Source organism: Spodoptera frugiperda, chromosome 6, assembly GCF_023101765.2.
Source record: "Spodoptera frugiperda isolate SF20-4 chromosome 6, AGI-APGP_CSIRO_Sfru_2.0, whole genome shotgun sequence".
In the NCBI taxonomy this organism is placed as follows: Eukaryota; Metazoa; Arthropoda; class Insecta; order Lepidoptera; family Noctuidae; genus Spodoptera; species Spodoptera frugiperda.
Window position 1 is genome coordinate 1,068,480 of NC_064217.1, and position 17,665 is coordinate 1,086,144.

The following is a 17,665-nucleotide window of genomic DNA, read 5'->3' on the forward strand; positions in this document are numbered from 1 at the left end:
CCTAACTCCCAAAAAGCCGGTAACGCACTTGTAAAGCCTCTGGTGTTTCAAGTGTCCATGGGCGGCGGCGATTGCTTACCATCAGGTAATACGTCTGCTCGACTACCGGCAAGTCCCAAAAAAAAAAAACCCCGAAAATGGTCAACCACATCTAACCTTATCCTTGCGCATGAGTTCATATCCAAAGGGATGTATCAGCACGCGCAAGTCGATATAATTTACACCGACTACAGCAAATGTTTCGACCGTATTGATCACGTGTGTTACTGGACAAGTTGTTATTAGCCGGAATTCACGGTGACTTGTATCGGTGGTTCTGTTCTTATGTCGAAAATAGGACTCAAGCAGTGGTGCTCCAGGGTTATACTCCAGGTTGGACATCTGTCCCCTCAGGAGTCCCTCAAGGCTCAATCTTAGGTCCGCTATTGTTTATATTATTCATTTCTGATATAAAATATTGTTTTAAACACTCGTACATTCTACTCTATGCTGACGACATGAAGATACTCAAAATAATCTAAGTGTGGGAGAGCCATGCTTCGGCACGAATGGGTCGGCTCGACCGGAGTGATACCACGGCCTCACAGAAAACCGACGTGAAACAACGCTTGCGTTGGCCCCATTCCCCCCTTCCCAATCTTCCCCATCCCCATTCCCGAACAACAACCCTTAAATTCCTAACTCCCAAAAAGCCGGTAACGCACTTGTAAAGCCTCTGGTGTTTCAAGTGTCCATGGGCGGCGGCGATTGCTTACCATCAGGTAATACGTCTGCTCGATTACCGGCATATCTCATAAAAAAAAAAAAATACACATACATACATATCGTCACGCCTTTGATCCCCGAAGGGGTAGGCAGAGGTGCACATTATGGCACGTAATGCCACTGTACAATGTACACCCACATTTCACAATTTATATTGTAAGTCCCATGTAATAGGTGGTGAGCCTATTGCCATATTATTATACCGGGCACATTGCCAGACTCCGTGCTACCACTGAGAAATTTTCGAAAAACCGAAAAAAGCCCAGTAATACTTCGCCCGACCCGGGAATCGAACCCGAGACCCCTTGCGCGGCAGTCGCACTTGCAACCACTCGGCCAACGAGGCAGTCAGAATAAAATAAATAATAATAATATATAATGAATCAGATGTACACCTCTTACAGGAAGATCTTTACAGATTTGAAACTTACTGTAATTTAAATAAGCTACAACTCAATGTATCCAAATGTTATCACGTCACTTATACGCGCAAAAAGTCTTTGATAAGTACAGGATATACATTGTATGGTCATAGCATTAATAAAGTCAATTCCATCAGAGATCTTGGTGTCATACTGGATAGTAAATTATTATTCGATCAGCATATCGAGTCTATTGTTAAAAAAGCATCAAAGGCTCTAGGATTTATAATAAGAACGTCTGCTTCCTTCCGATCTTTAAAAACAATAAAGATATTATACTGCTCATTTGTGCGTAGTCACTTGGAATTTGCGTCTCAGGTTTGGAATCCACAATATGATATTTATAAGTCTCGTATTGAAGCTATACAGAAGAAGTTCTTAAAATATCTTGACTTTAGGGCGCATCAGTATTCGACAGACTATGATCATCGTTGCCATAGATACCATTTCTTACCTCTCGAATATAGACGACGTATAAATGATGTATGCTTTTTAATGAATATAGCAAACGGAACTATTGACTGTTCTGAGCTTGTTGCTAAGTTAGAATTAAGAACGAATCAACTATGTTTGCGTCAACGTCCACTTATCACTACGCTTTCTTTGCCAGGAGCGCGTCAAGTTTTAATAACCTATCACGTGAGTTGAGCATTGATCTTTTTTGTACTTCTGCTAGCACAACGAGGCGAATATTAGCCAAACAATTTTTTGAACGAGAATAAATAGTTATTGGCGAACAAACTGTAGTGTTGTTATACCTATATAAGTTTATGTGTTTGGTTTTCATATCTTTTCCATAAATAAAATTGTATCAAGTACTTAGACCTTGCAAAACAATTGTTGATAACAATTATAACAATAAGTTGCAAGTTTGGGGACTTCGGGTGAATTAAATTTGAAATAATATTTACTTGTGGAGGCTTGTTATTAGCAATTTAAGTATCATGTATTTTTTATTAGTTTTTGTAATTAGTCTGTTAGCTTTCTTAATAGAATAAAAAAAGAATATTCACCAACATATTTATTCATTTCTAGAAAAGAAAAGAAAAAAGTTTTAGAAAGAACATCAACACAAACATGGCATGGCATGGCATGGTCTATAAATTATTTGAGCAAGTTATTGGAAATATTGACAACAGGATTCCTGTGGTTGGCCTTTTTATGGACATGACAAAAGCATTTGACTATGTAAATCATGAAATTTTGTTGCACAAGTTGGAACAATACGGCATCCGGGGTAATGTACTGATGTTAATTAAATCATATCTCAGCAATAGAACACAGTTTACTCTCATTAACAAATTATGCTTAGAATCAAAAACAGAGAATACATATGTGTCAGAATGCTGCAAAATTGTTCGAGGTGTACCACAGGGTAGTGTGTTAGGCCCATTATTATTTATTGTTTACATTAATGATCTGCCTAATGTCATTAGTCATCCAACGGTGTTATTTGCAGATGATGCTACTGTAGTTTTTTCAGGCAAAAATAAAGTGGAAGTAGAAAAAGAATTAAATGATAATCTTATTACAATAATTGACTGGCTCAAAAACTCAGAAAAATAACTGGTAACATTGGTTGCAGCTTATTTTCATTTATTTGACACACTAAAAAATACTCGTCATCAACATAAAATCTGTGCAAAACCGCATAAAAAAGCTATATTTAGTGCAAACTTTTTAGGTATGGCCCCCAAAATTTATAATAATTTGCCAAATATATTACTACAAATGAAGCCTTCTACTCAATTAAGGAATATTTAAATAAAAAAGATGTAACAGAGTAATGATACGATTTGTGTGTTGTATTTTGTTCTGTGATTATTGTATTGTGTTGTTTATTTAGTTTTCTTGTTATTGCGATAATTTTTTTTAGTATTTTTTACTGTTATCACACGCTATTGACATTTGTTTATATACTTTTTCCCAATTTTTTTAACATATAAAATTTTGTACGCTTTCCGAAGCAAAACATAGCAGGATCTATTCACGTATAGCAGCATACCCTACAACTTATAATGTACCCTATGTTTCACAAATAAATACTTTGACTGCACTAGAATGGTCCATTGAAAAAAAGGTGGCATCTAGTAACTCCTACGTAATTATGTAGTGTACACTGTACAGTACTGTCAACGGATCTTGGCACTACGAACTACGTGCAGATGGCTGCGCAATAAGTCTTTTTTAGAACCAAATGGTGGCATGAGGCGAGGTGCGGGGGGCGGCGATCTAGGCTAGAGATTGACCATTTCTAAATACAATTGACCCTTTATCGATCAAATATCGCAATCGATATTTTTATTTAGAGTTTATTGTTTTTTTATATGATATATTAAACGAAATAAAATGTAGAAATATAGTTAATTTTGTCATTAATAAACGATATTTCGACATGAAAATAAAACTAAAAGAAAGTATTTTCTCAATTGAAAGTTATGATTTACTCGAATATCAATTATCATTAACGACTATTTGAGTAACGACTGTTTAAGAAAATTTAAAACATCAATATAACATTGAAAATAAATATATTTTTGTGTGATAAGTAATTTGTCTCGTAGTAATCGATTTTAAGAAAATCGATTAAACAACACCCTCACGCACGCCACTTGGACATCCCTTTTAGGTTACTTCGTGAATCTTCGTGCTTATTCGGCAATACTCGGTACCCGGTAATATGTCTCTGTCACACGTTAGGATCGGCGTTGTGTTAGTGTCACTAACTCTTTCTGAGTGCAGTCGGTAACAAAACTTTTCGTATATTTCGTTATTACTGTTGTTAATTTTTATTGTTAAGTTTTTAAGTATTTTGTTAATTTTTGTTTAGTGTTTAAGTTTGCAATTAATTTGTGCAAATGTCAGTTGGCACTTATATTATTAAATATGCCACCAAAATACAATAGAGTTTTAAATCGCCAAGCGACAAAACTCATTTATGATTTAACGCAATTTATGAAAAAATATTATATTTGGTTTATTTGTACTTCGTCACTGATTAGGGAATTTTATTAGTACATTAGGTTTATAAAATAATATTGCAGTAATAGTTTTGTACACGAATGTACATGCGCGAAAGTTCGCAAAGCCTAACTTCAGACCTGCCAGGTCTCGTTCATAGCACTGTACACACATTCAATTCAATGTACTACTTACTTTATTGCATAGAAATACAAAATATAACTTTGTAACAAAGAATAATTGTATTATATGAATATATATTTACAACACACAATAACAATTTTATTATACAACATGTAACAAAAAGGGGGTATACATATCAAGTGCACAGCTTCTAGATAACATAACAAACAATACGGTAAGGGTTTTTTAAACTCATATTTTCATGGTACCAAGTTATGAATTTTTCAAATCGCGCCGCCTCGTGTTTCCAAATTAGGTAGACAGGTACTAGGCGATCAGATTGACAGAAGAAATGTTTCGTAATATTAGCGAGTGACTTCTGTAGTGTTGTGACATGTTTGTATGATTTAAAATCAAGAACCATGCGATACCAAGTATTTGGTACAAATTTTTTTTAAACGTATTTTAAGCTGAAACTTCGTTTAGAGACTCTATTCATCCTGTATTCATCAGCGCTTCTTGATGTATATGGGTATTTTGTTACACGTTGTATATTTTTGGCCTCCACTTAAATAACTAAAATATAAATTTTAAATAATTCCGCCGAATTTAAAACGGCGGTTTATTTTGGAGGAACGGCAACGAACTCAGTGTTATGTTGTGCCCATCACTAGTCGTGACTAACTGATAGGTGTCAGGAACGCATTCTCTGAACGGTCGAATAATAATCCTAATTGCAACACAACAACAAATTGTTCTTCCATTCTGTGTTGACAGCGCCTTATATTCTTTACTTGGGTCCCAACATGTTCTCTGGCTTGACCCATTGGTCGAACTGTTCTGCGGTAAGGATTCCTAGTTTGATAGCTGTGCCTTTTAGGGTACCTCCTTCTTTGTGGGCAGTCTTGGCGATTTGTGCAGCCTAGAATGAGAAATAGAGCATGTTAAACTTTGCGTTAGCTTATATTCATCTTTAAGTACGTACTTTGTTTACTGTTTATGTTTATAGGATAGGATGGCAAGTAATCAAACGGATCACCGATGGTAAGCAATCGGCATCACCCTTGGTAATACCAGAGGAATTACAACAATGTTGCCGTTAAGTGAGGACTCGCATCACAACGCAAACATTGATTCACGCAATTTTCTGTGAAACCAAGGAATCAAGGCAGTGAAAAGTTAAAAGTCTACCTTATCGTAACCAATGTGTGGGTTGAGCGCTGTCACCAACATGAGTGACTCCTGCATAATCTTGCCGATCTTCTCTTTGTTAGCTGTGATGCCCTTCGCACAGTTTTTGTCGAACGCTAAGCACCCATCACCTGAAAAAATATATTTACATTGTAATTTTAACCTCTTAGCAAGAAGTTTTGTGTAAAGAAATAATAACAATTACACAAGTTTAGAGCGACTAGTAACTTGTATAGTAACTTAACTAGTATCTACATCTTGTATGGACTTACCAAGTAGTGTGATTGACCTAAGCACGTTAGCGACCATCATAGTTTTGAAGACGTTGAGCTCGAAGTGTCCGTTGCTGCCTCCGATGGTGCAGGCCACGTGGTTGCCCATCACCTGCGCAGCTATCATCGTCAGAGCCTCGCACTGAGTTGGGTTCACCTTACCTGGAATATTTAGAAAGTCATATTAATTTGATGATTCACTCTACTCTATTAAATATATGATTCACTCTACTCTATTAAATATTATATCTTTTTACTTGTTATCGAGATGAGGAATTTCACAAGTGTTATGCTTACCAGGCATGATGGATGATCCAGGCTCGTTCTCTGGCAGCATCAGTTCACCCAGACCACATCGAGGTCCGGACGCCAGGAAACGGATGTCATTGACAATCTTCATGATGGAAACCGCAGCTACGTTGAGAGCTCCCGACACTTCTACCATCGCATCGTGAGCAGCCAACGCCTCAAACTTGTTTGGCGCGGTTTCAAATGGAATGCCTGTTATTAGACAAATATAAAGGAGATTGTCCAAAGCTGGCTATTTTTAAACAGGCTGCTCAACAAAAATGTAATTTACCAATAATTTTATTTTATATTTTAATAAATGTCTGATGCTAATAACTTTGTACAAATTAGCACTATAAAAAAATCGATTTTTATTGGTATTTGTTATGATAAGACCAAGTATTTGTAGTAGTTGGCTTTGAATTTGACTTTAGTGCTGCCAATCTGCTGTCAATCTGTTGTGTTTTTCGTCAAAATGACAGATATTATTCGCTTTGTTCTTTTGCATTTGTCACCACAGTTACTCTTTCCGCGGGTGTTGCAAGAATCGTCTAAGGGTAAGGGAGTACATGATCAGCAGCACCGTCCTCTTTCTTAGCGCTTGTCTACAGAGAGAGTAGATGACACTGAAAGGTATCAAATGACAATGCCAGATCCTGCCCCGCTTAATTTCATCAATGTACAAGAAATGTAAATTAATCAAAATTATGCAATGAAAATAAGTCCCTTGGTTACTTAATTATTATTCTGATAAACTTGCGGATAAAAATTAGGAAATAAAAAGAATTTAAAAAACCCAAGGCCTATTTCCCGTATTTATCGCGACCATCTGCGTTTCTTAGTACGCTTGCACAAGGAACAAAACGAGTCATTCAATAAAAAAAAGATTTATTAATGTAGTGTGTACGGATTTTAATATGAATGTGGTTTTAATACATACTATTAGTTAATTTAATTTGTTTATAATATATATTATAATGAATGCATATTCTAATTATTATTTCGTGTTAAAACGTTAGTGATTAGATGTAAAGAAACGTCATTGGCGTGCGTGCGTCAATTATGTCCAAAAAGTCATTATTTGACATTCGCTCTGTCTGTTGTGTTTACATTGTTGTTTCGTTATGACTATGAATTAAAAGTAGGATTACCAAAGGTGATATTGGTGATGACATTCCTGCCTTTCATAGTTAAACACCCTTTGATAGCATTGTAATAATATAAAGCACTTAATTTAATTATTTCTACCATTATAACTGCAAATTAACCTAAACTGGTACCTAACCTAAATGTAATACATATTTTGTTCTTAGATTTATATAGAAACCGCAAGGTCTAAAGGCTTTTAATCATGTTTTTAGTTATCACTAATAGAGTAGCAATAAAATGCTACATTTGGCATGCCTGTACACTATATTTTTTGGTGGGGCAAAGCTCTATAGAGATTCTGGCATTGTCATTTTCGTCAATCCAATTCAATATAGTTTTCTACTCTACAAGTAGACAAGCGCTAAACTGGAACTGGACTGGGTTAAGGAACCATTTTTTTGAGTAATTCTCACCAGTTAGGGAAGCGATCTCCGCGGCGCACTTCTCAGCGAATCCGACACGTGTGTTGAGTCCGGTGCCGACGGCCGTGCCGCCCAGCGCCAGGTAGTGCAGGCGCGGCAGCGTGGCGCACACGCGCTCGATGGCGAACGTCATCTGCGTCGCGTACCCGCTGAACTCCTGGCCCAGGGTCAACGGCACGGCGTCCATCAAGTGGGTCCTATGCAACAACATTCATCATTACAACATATTTTTGTTTTTTATGTTTCTAATGGGATATCCACAGAAAGAAAGAAAAAAGAGAGAAAGACTGCAAACTTACCTTCGATGTTGACCTTACATCCGAAATGTATCCGATTAAAATCGAAAGGCGTGTAACTTTCTTTGTGGGAGAACCATGCTTCGGCACGAATGGGCCGCCGGCTCGACCGGAGTGGTACCACAGCCTCACAGAAAACCGACGTGAAACAACGCTTGCGTTGTGTGAGTGAGGTTACCGGAGGCCTTATTCCCCCCCTTCCCAATCCCTGATTCCTCAACAACCCTTAAATTCCTAACCAAAAAGGCCGGCAACGCACTTGTAATGCCTCTGGTGTTTCAAGTGTCCATGGGCGGTGGCGATTGATTACCATCAGGTCAGGGGCCTTAGTCTGCTATTACAATTGTGTCACAATGGTCGATCATGGAGCAGTGCAAGAGGGATGGAGCTATACAACCTACATAGCTCCGTCCCTCTTGCACTGCTCAGTGCCTTATTCTGCTATTACCATTGTGACACAATTGTAATAGCAGACTAAGGCCCCAGGTGATAAGTCCGCTCGTTTACCGTCGTGTTCCTTAAAAAAATTGCTACTTTCATATACAATACATACCTTCCGATCTTAATAATCTTGTCGAATTCCTTTGCTTTGGCTTCCATGGTGTCCCTGAGTGCTGTAAGGCCTGGCATGAGCCTGTCTCTCAGTTCCATGGCCACAGCGATGTGCATGGCAGTGGGGTACGTGTCGTTGGAGCTCTGAGACTTGTTCACGTGGTCGTTGGGGTGCACAGGTTTCTTACTACCTAACTTACCGCCCATGAGTTGAATAGCACGGTTAGCGATGACCTAATAAATGAAAAATATAGGCTTATAAATGCGAAAGTTTGTGAGGGTGTACGGAATGGACAGGGCTGATTTGGATGAAAATTGGTAGATGGATTATTGGTCTGGAATAATACTTGATGCAACGTCACGTCTTTTATCTCCGAAGGTGTAGGCAGAGGTGCACATTACGGTACGTAATGCCGTTAGACAATGTACACCCACCCACAAGTTCCGGATAGTATACCGGGAACACAGGCCAAGCTGCTAATAAAAGTTAGTAAGAAAAATAAATGCATGGTAGCCACTTGAAAGATTTTAGAAATTATTTTTTATAGGCGCGGTTCGTTAAACCAATGTGAATGGAATGTGATAATGATGAAGGTATACACATATACCTCACTTAACCTTTTGGTGACCTACTACTTGAAGAAATAAGGTTTTAAAAACTAAAATGGTATCATACCTCATTGGTGTTCATGTTAGACTGTGTGCCGGAACCAGTCTGCCAGATGATGAGGGGAAAGTGGCCTTCCTTGTATAGCTTACCGGAGATCACATCATCGCAAGCTTTTATGATATTTTCAGCTGTAATATAATTTGATTATTAGTATTTTCACCAAAATATTTCCATAAAAAGATAGATAGGTTTATTTAAACCTTGCCTGTATATTAGCATGACTTACCGATTGTCTTATCTAAACCAAACTCCATATTAACTTTAGCGGCAGCTTTCTTCAGAATACCCATTGCAACGATGACAGCAAGCTGCAAATATAATAAAAATCATGTCAATGCCACACATTTAATAAGGTTATTATTTAAACATAGTAGGTATAGGTACAGATTTAAAACCTTTCCTTAGGTATACAATATGTAATACATTAGTGAATGTAAATAATGTCAAAGCAGAGACGTCTAGTAAACTATGTTGTATATGTACACAAACAAAGCATCAACTTTATTATTAAAAGGAAATACTTCTTGGCCTAATATGATGTCATAAAATTACTACTGATTAACAGAAAAACTAACCGGCATGCGTTCCTCAATGCCTCCTATAGGGAAATTCATAATTGACCTCAAAGTTTGAGATCCATACAGCCTGTCGTCAGGTACTTCCAATTCTCCCATAGTATCGCGCTCTGTCCGCTGTAACATTATAAAAATAAATAAGTATTGTTAATATGAGCTACTTGAATTTTAAATAACCTATTTGGTAGGTCAAGTTGGAAATACAATATAAAGGTAGAATCTTAATATTTTTGGGTTTTTTTTTTTTTTGAGGGGGGAAAATCATCCAATGACTTTTCTCGCCTTGGGTGAGGCGAGAGGGAGTGTCAGACTCTTACTGACTAAAAACCACCCCGTTCCTTCTCCTGCTTTTCGAGCCGGAGCCCCGGTAAACCCGCTAGGTAGTCCGCAGCTCCGGATCAGGCATCAGCCCTATTGGGCCCCATCTGTGGTGGTCTGATGGCAATATTTTTGGGTAGTTATGGTTTTTGAATAACTGTTTAGATCCTCACGAACGTCTTCATAACCTGATGATGACCAGCACAATCACGCGTGCCGCCAGCTTTACATATTACCATTGGTTCGAGGTCGTTTTCGGGTTACATTTTTACTGACAAAAAAAAATATTTAGCCACTGGAGAACAAGTAGCACTGGTATAGCAATCCCAATTTTCACAACGCAGAAAACAAAAACGAGGGAATGTCAGACTTCTCTCACGCCAGGTACTCTCATGATATCAATGCCACTTACATTCCATGCACAGTACCATAATTTCTCTGTAATACTAATTTCTCACTAAACTTACCATGCCTCGACTACCACCTTTGGGTTTCGAACAAAGTGGACACGACATTTTGTTTTTACCAACCTAGGTACTATAATTACCACTGAAATATTAATATATAAACTAGCTACAAATAACGTAAAATTGAACAACACGAAAATTTTTTCATTGCTTATGGGCAGACGTGCTCCACCGTAGGCCGCATCATCACTTACCATCAGGTGAGATAGCGGCCAAACGTCGACCCATTAAATGTAAAAAAAAAAAAAATTGCCTATCTTCACTAAAAATTGTCAAACTGACAGAGATGACAGTGTTACTGATGCAATTATTACATACTTAAAATAGTTATTAGTTTCTTCTAAGAAAAAAGTCTAATGTCTATATTTTAACTTTACTAATCTATATATTAAAATCAATCGCTGTTCGTTAGTCCCGCTAAAACTCAAAAGGCTGGACTGATTAGGCAAATTTTGTAGAAGTCCATGGAAGGTTTAAAGGTGAGAAAATAATGTTTGTGATGTTTGCCAAGTCAGCTAGTAAGAGATTTATATAAATGTTATTAAAAATACATAACACACCATTGATTCTGTTTTGAATAACCAATCTAGTAATGTTTTACATTAGAAAATATTACATTACATTAATCTCATGAGATAAAAATTAGCAAAATCAAATGACATCCAGTATTTGAATACAAGATTACCTAAGTTTTAGATGCAAACCAGACATTTTTTTAGAAGAGAATGCCTTTTGTGTTGTTTCTATACCTTTGGATGTCTACAATATTAAGGTAATGTTAAGTCTGGTAACTAATACCTTGCTAAAAAGTGTTCTACTGCACATTTGATTTGCTGAAGCTTTAAGATTTGCTAGCAATAAGCATTCTCAGACATGCCCAAAATGAGCAAGCTATTTTTGAGCAACATTACGACACACAAGCTATTAAGCGGCAATGTTTGAAATGAGCATGTGCAACAGTAAATTTGCTTAAAATAAATAGGTATTATAGTTGCTAGTTAATCAACCAGAAATTGTTCTTTATTGCACTTCCATAGTGGAAAATTTGTCAACTGATATCCCATTACACTTAGATTTAAAATATCCTACAGGTCTCATTGAGTTGGTGTCACCTTCGACTTTTGGTCCCATAACAACTGAAGAGGTTTATTATAAAATAGCTACTCCCACATTTTCACCAGCTGCTGCTCGGCTCCTATTGATCGCAACATGATGTTTTATAGCCTTTTTCAGTAAATGAACCATACAATGCAAGAAAAATTATTCAATCTAAACCAGTTGTTTCAGAGATTTTTGTGCATTCAAACATACAAGCAAACTCATTGGTTTTTAAATTAAATTAAGTAAGTATATGAATATTAATTTAATAATTCTTTTACTTATTTAAATTAATTTCATTAAAAATATATAAGATTAATTTCTATCTTCAATAATTGTTATTATATCAATTCATTACATAACTACATAATAATATAGTGTTAATCAACACATTATTCTAAGATAAGGTGATCCTGTATATCAAAAGCAAAATGATTATTAATCATTAATTAAAAATAAACATTGACTGCATGTTGGAGCCATGGCTGGGTAACTGGCTGCTGCGCAATGTGTATGTTTGAAAATGGATACCCTAGATACTGGAGAAAATCCTAGTATGGCAATGTTTTCTCAAAGAAAAAGAAATTGTGAATATTGTATTTTGAAGACCTGGCTTATTTAAAAATGTGAATGGGTGTAAAGTCAACAGACTAAATTTAGTGATGGATAAAATATCTAATAATCTTATTGGCATTGTAGTTAAGAGTAAGCCATGGATAAAATATTGAATCAGATCTGACATTGCCAATGGTACTGGCCACTACCACTAAAAACTATTTATAAATTCGATCAACAAAATAAGGGACTAATAAGAACTTAGAACTAACTTGTCCATGCAACGAAGTACAATATACAGGGTGACTTTGAATTCGACGTATTCCTCTCGGGAGGTGATAGTACAACTAATTTCCTACAAAATTAGCCCTGAGGTCCTTGGGCGGAAAGTGGCTAGTTTCTGAGATATTCAACATTTTTGGTTTTGGTAAAAAAATCCCGAATTGATTACAAAAACATCAATAAATAAAAAAATACTGGTTGGATTTTAGTAGTTTTAGTTTTAATCAGTTGCCAATACACCAGTTATCATTTATAAATACTAATAATGGCAGAAATATCATTCGTTTTAAAATAGCAAGTAATTTCTTATCAAATTTTGTTTTGTGTCACTAATTTGGTCAATAGAAAACTGGATTTATTTCAAAAAAAATATATGACACTAAGCGTATAAACTATTAGAAAAACTTCTTTGGTTTATTAGCTACCCAGAAACGTAAAATTATTTACAAAATTCTCAAAAACAAATGAATTAATTGATGATAAGTAGAGCGTAAAGAGAAAAGGGCAACTTTAAAAACATCTTAATTTGCAAAATTTTGTTCAAAGTGACCTCTCCTATGACGAATACATGCCCAAACAGGCTTCCTTATCCCTGTAACGGTCACTCTTGGACTGAATATGCGTGTTATTTCTTCATTATCTTCAAGTATGAATTTCGATACACGGCCAAATCCGTTTGAATGAACAAGGGACTTCATGTAAAAATCAACCGGCTTTAGGTTCTGGTCATTGTGTATGCCATGTAGTTGGACCGCCCTACTAATCCAATGCCTGAGAATCAATGTATCCGACCATTGCCGCACAGTAGTTCGATAATGCACTTGACAATCGTTGTGTGGAATAAATTCGTCAATGTAATTCAATAAGTAGAATAAGTTAATTCATCTTGTTTCTAAATTCAAATTTAAAACAATGACCCTAGCTCATTCCTTAAAAATTCTTCATAATTCTCACCATTTAAATTGTTGGATGAAAAGTAGGGTCCAATCAAATAATTATTTATGATACCCATGCAAACATTTGAATTAAAACCGTATGCCTGAAACCGATGGTTTGCTTTTTTCGGATTTCGCTGACTTTTTTGAGGCTAATAATGGATATTGTGATGGTTTATCCAGCGCACTATCGAACTACTGTGGGGCAATGGTTGGATACCTTGGTTCTCAGGCGTTATATCAGCACGGGGGTCCAACTACATGGCAAGCACGGTGTCCAGAATCTAACGCCGGTTGATTTTTACATGAAGTCCCTTGTTTATACTTACGGAATTGGCCGGGTATTGAAATTCTTCTCCGAAACATACTTGAAGATAATGACGAAATAAGACGCATATTCAGCCCAAGAGTCAACGTCGTAGGGATAAGGAAGCGTGTTCAGGCATGTATTCGTCGTAGGGGAGGTCACTTTGAACAAAATTTTGCAAATTAAGATGTTACTGAAATTGCCCTTTTCTCTTTACACTCTACTTATCATCAATTAATTTATTTGTTTTTGAGAAATTTGTAAATAATTGTACCTTTCTGGGTAGCTAATAAACCAAGGAAGTTTTTCTAATAGTTTGTACGCTTAGTGTCATATATTTTTTTTGAAATAAATCCAGTTTTCTATTGACCAAATTAGTGACACAAAACAAAATTTGATAAGAAATTACTTGCTATTTTAAAACTAATGAGATTTCTGCCATTATTAGTATTTATAAATGATAACTGATGTATTGGCAACTGATTAAAACTAAAACTACTAAAATCCAACCAGTATTTTTTAAATTATTGATGTTTTTGTAATCAATTCGGGATTTTTTTACCAAAACCAAAAATGTTGAATATCTCAGAAACTAGCCACTTTCCGCCCAAAGACCTCAGGGCTAATTTTGTAGGAAATTAGTTGTATTATCACCTCCCGAGAGGAATACGTCGAATTCAAAGTCACCCTGTATATATCTCTCTTCTCACGGACCATTTTCTTCACTGCTCCATCAGAACAATTATTCTTCCAGGATTTTACGAATGAATTTATCACCGGCATATCTTTTCAAAGGTTTACGGGGTTACGCAACTTACCGCTAAGACACTGCTGGTCGAAAATCTCGTCCTCTGTATAGTGCGGACATATCTTAAGTTTCTTGATGTCTTCAATAAATTTGAAGTTAATAACTTAAAACAATTGGCCATGATTTCCTCAAAATAATCTTAATCTGTTTCTGAAAAAGAATTTCAAAAGATGTTATAAAAAGGATAATATTTCAAATTGTTCTAAAAAAAATCGAAACGTCGCCGACTCCGACTACACAGTCAACAACAGACTAAAAAATAAAAAAAAGTTTAGGCTATTTTAGTTTATGGCCGCATAGTTCGATGGCCAGAAAAAAAAGTATACTTATTCGTAGAAAATGTTACAAAACTCTTTTCGGTTTACCTCAAAATTGTGATAATAACATTAGTTATTTATGGAATACAACAGCAATGAGACCTATTTGAGAAAGACGAAGTAACTTTACAAAATTACAATCCCGTTTAAGATTGTAAAGTGACAGTGACAGTTGACGGAGGCACATGACATGATGCGAAAAACAAAAAAAGCATAGATTCATCATCTACTTGAGTGTCTATGGCTCAAAATTATTCAGCTTAATAAGCTGAAAGCATACTGCACAATATGTACAGTATCCAGTGAAGCGTACAACGGTACAACATACATAAGTAGTGTATATTTAAAGTATACTAGTGGCCGCCTAGTGGTCGAAATTCGACCATATACGATTTAATTTACAATACTACTTAACATACGTTCAAGGATAATTTGTATTTAACGAATTGCTATTAGTTTTTTAAAATTCAAATTAATATATTCCGGCGCATCATGAATAACCAAACCTCCTTCAATTAGAAACCTCTTTTCATATGAGACGTGAGTATATCATCGCAATGTCTGTCAATTTTGACGTTTTGTCAAATACGATACTATGCATGGTAGTGTGTGTAATGTTTTATTTATTGATTTAATGTATTTTATAAGCATTATTTTTGAAAAATATTAACGTTCTGCAATTCTCCTACACATAAACTATAAGTGTACCAAATTTTATGCTCCTACGTCCGCGCAATTTTCATAAAAACAGTTACAAAGTTTTTGCTTCACGTATTAATATACAACGTGTAACAAAAAGGGGGTATACATATCAAGTACACGGCTTCTAGATAACATAACAAACGATACGGGAAGGGTTTTTTAAACTCATGTTTTCATGGTACCAAGTTACGATTTTTTTAAATCGCGCCACCGCGTTTTTCAAAATTATGTAGACAGGTACTAGGTGATCAGATTGACAGAAGAAATGTTCCGTAATATTAGCGAGTGACCCCTGTAGTGTTGTGACATGTTTGTATGATTTAAAATCAAGAAAAATGCGATACCAAGTATTTGGTACAAAAAATTTTTTAATCGTATTTTAAGCTGAAACTTCGTGTAGAGACTCTATTTAACCTGTATTCATCAGCCCTTCTTGATGTATATGGGTATTTTGTTACACGTTGTATAGATAATTAAATTTGTAAAATATATAAATCATATATAAATATTTTATCAAATACAAACATTAATAGGTAAATATCTATTAATGAAACAATAGGTGATTACCTATGAATCATCATCATCATCATCATCAGCCTATAGCAGTCCACTGCTGGACATAGGCCTCCCCAATTGTTACCTATGAATAGGTAAATATAATATAATAATGTTTGATTTAATAAATAATAACATCCCATGTTACATCGATATCACACATTTTTGTTTTGGCGTATTGTAAGTACTAAGAATCAGTACTACTGTGCCAGTGCCTGCCACTGCTGCAAAATCAATATTTTCAATCATTGTCTGTCTGTATTTAACAGAATTAAAAAGGCGATAATATAATGACGACTTAATTCGATGGTTGGTCGTTTGTAGATAAATTCTTATTTCTACTCTACACACATACTGCTTAGTATTATTTTAGTTTTATAGAAATTATTATTGAATTTAGAACGCAGCCATAGTGACTAGCGACAAGAGCGCCCCTAGCGTTAATAGTCGAAAGTTGATACTCGGACATGTTCGGGTTTTCTCGGGTTAGTCACGCCTAGACTCGTTCGAAAAGCGAAACCAAGTCATTCCACGGCGATGTACGAAGACTGATGCTCTTGTCGTGGACTCCCTGAGCAAACGTGCTATTTTACTCATTCTAACGGGCTTTGATATCCGATAAAGATATTTTTATAAGTATAATGTTGTGATTTAAACCGTCGTTTGTGGTGTTAAGTGTTCCTTACGTTTAAGTGAAAAAAATATATACAAAGAATATTGTGTGTGGTGCAATAGTGCTCACGGCAGTTCCCTTATCCTGGATTCTAAAGGATTGTTGTTCAACCAGCAAAGAGATAATCTTTAATACGGTAAGTTTTAATTAAGTTAAATACAACGAATCATTCTTGGAGACAGAACGCGTGGCGTTTATTGGAATGGCTTCCGTTTATCGACTCGCGTGCGCGGTAATGGCTGACTTTCTTTTCTTTCACAGAAGGGATTTCGTTGATAGATATTGGCGAGAATATAAGTCAGCATCGTAAAATGGACTGTTTAATAATGAGTTTGTTATTTGTGACATTCTGTGAACGTAGGTGGTAGATTACACCGAGTGGGTGGAGGCAGGGAATGTAATCAAAATGTTGCGGCACGGTAGGCCTGGTATACCGGTCGGTCGCGGTCCTCGGTCGTGCACCGTACTCGTTCGTAGTGTTGTCTATTCGATAAGGCGTTTAGTTTTTGAAACCGACGCACGTTCCAGCGCAATATCGTGATCGTTTTTTATCCACGAACTTTGTAGCCTTCCCATTAGGTAAATAATATAAATATAGGCTCGTGTCCGTCTAGTATTTATGTTCCACAGTTTTCAAATAAACAAAGCTTACCAGATAGTGATAAATTAATGTGTTTGAACTTTGTACTCGTACTATGAATGAATTTTTATGACTCATCATCACAGAACTTTAAATACCTAAGATGTCTTAAGATTTTAGCTTATTTTGTCTATGGGGCATAATGCCTATGGTCAAGGGCAATATCACATAATGAACTACATTGAAATCCCGACATGTCGCCCTCAAATAACGAAATAGGCATTTCGGTGAAGTGTTAAATTTTAAGATAATAATCAAGTCTTCTTTAGTTCAGACGTTAAATATCTTGATTAATACCGGAAGTAATAATTTGGTATATACC

The 17,665-nt window shown here is 35.9% G+C and overlaps 2 protein-coding genes across 5 annotated transcripts in view; one reads left to right on the forward strand and one right to left on the reverse strand.

Annotated features, from left to right (window-relative positions):
• Nucleotides 1-2,193: 2,193 nt before the first annotated feature.
• Nucleotides 2,194-17,665, reverse strand: part of LOC118267378 (fumarate hydratase, mitochondrial) — a 388,013-nt gene continuing 372,541 nt past the window's right edge. For 2 of the 3 annotated variants that reach the window (XM_050694141.1, XM_050694140.1), the window contains exons 2-12: nt 14,822-14,900; nt 14,467-14,606; nt 9,687-9,803; nt 9,338-9,419; nt 9,118-9,239; nt 8,443-8,675; nt 7,585-7,790; nt 6,032-6,235; nt 5,735-5,896; nt 5,463-5,593; nt 2,194-5,193 (exon numbers count right to left, since the gene is read on the reverse strand). In XM_050694141.1, coding sequence (XP_050550098.1) covers nt 5,062-5,193; nt 5,463-5,593; nt 5,735-5,896; nt 6,032-6,235; nt 7,585-7,790; nt 8,443-8,675; nt 9,118-9,239; nt 9,338-9,419; nt 9,687-9,803; nt 14,467-14,577 — 1,500 coding nt within the window. In that variant the 5' untranslated portion in view covers nt 14,578-14,606; nt 14,822-14,900 and the 3' untranslated portion in view covers nt 2,194-5,061. Of the gene's footprint in view, nt 5,194-5,462; nt 5,594-5,734; nt 5,897-6,031; nt 6,236-7,584; nt 7,791-8,442; nt 8,676-9,117; nt 9,240-9,337; nt 9,420-9,686; nt 9,804-14,466; nt 14,607-14,821; nt 14,978-17,665 lie in introns of those variants that run through there. The other variant, XM_035581297.2, reaches the window with a different exon arrangement.
• LOC118267374 (acyl-CoA:lysophosphatidylglycerol acyltransferase 1) overlaps nt 16,480-17,665 on the forward strand; it is a 255,790-nt gene continuing 254,604 nt past the window's right edge. The window contains exon 1 of one of the 2 annotated variants that reach the window (XM_050694137.1): nt 16,480-16,839. The gene's annotated coding sequence lies outside the window, so the exon portion shown is untranslated. The remainder of the gene's footprint in view (nt 16,840-17,665) is intronic. The other variant, XM_035581292.2, reaches the window with a different exon arrangement.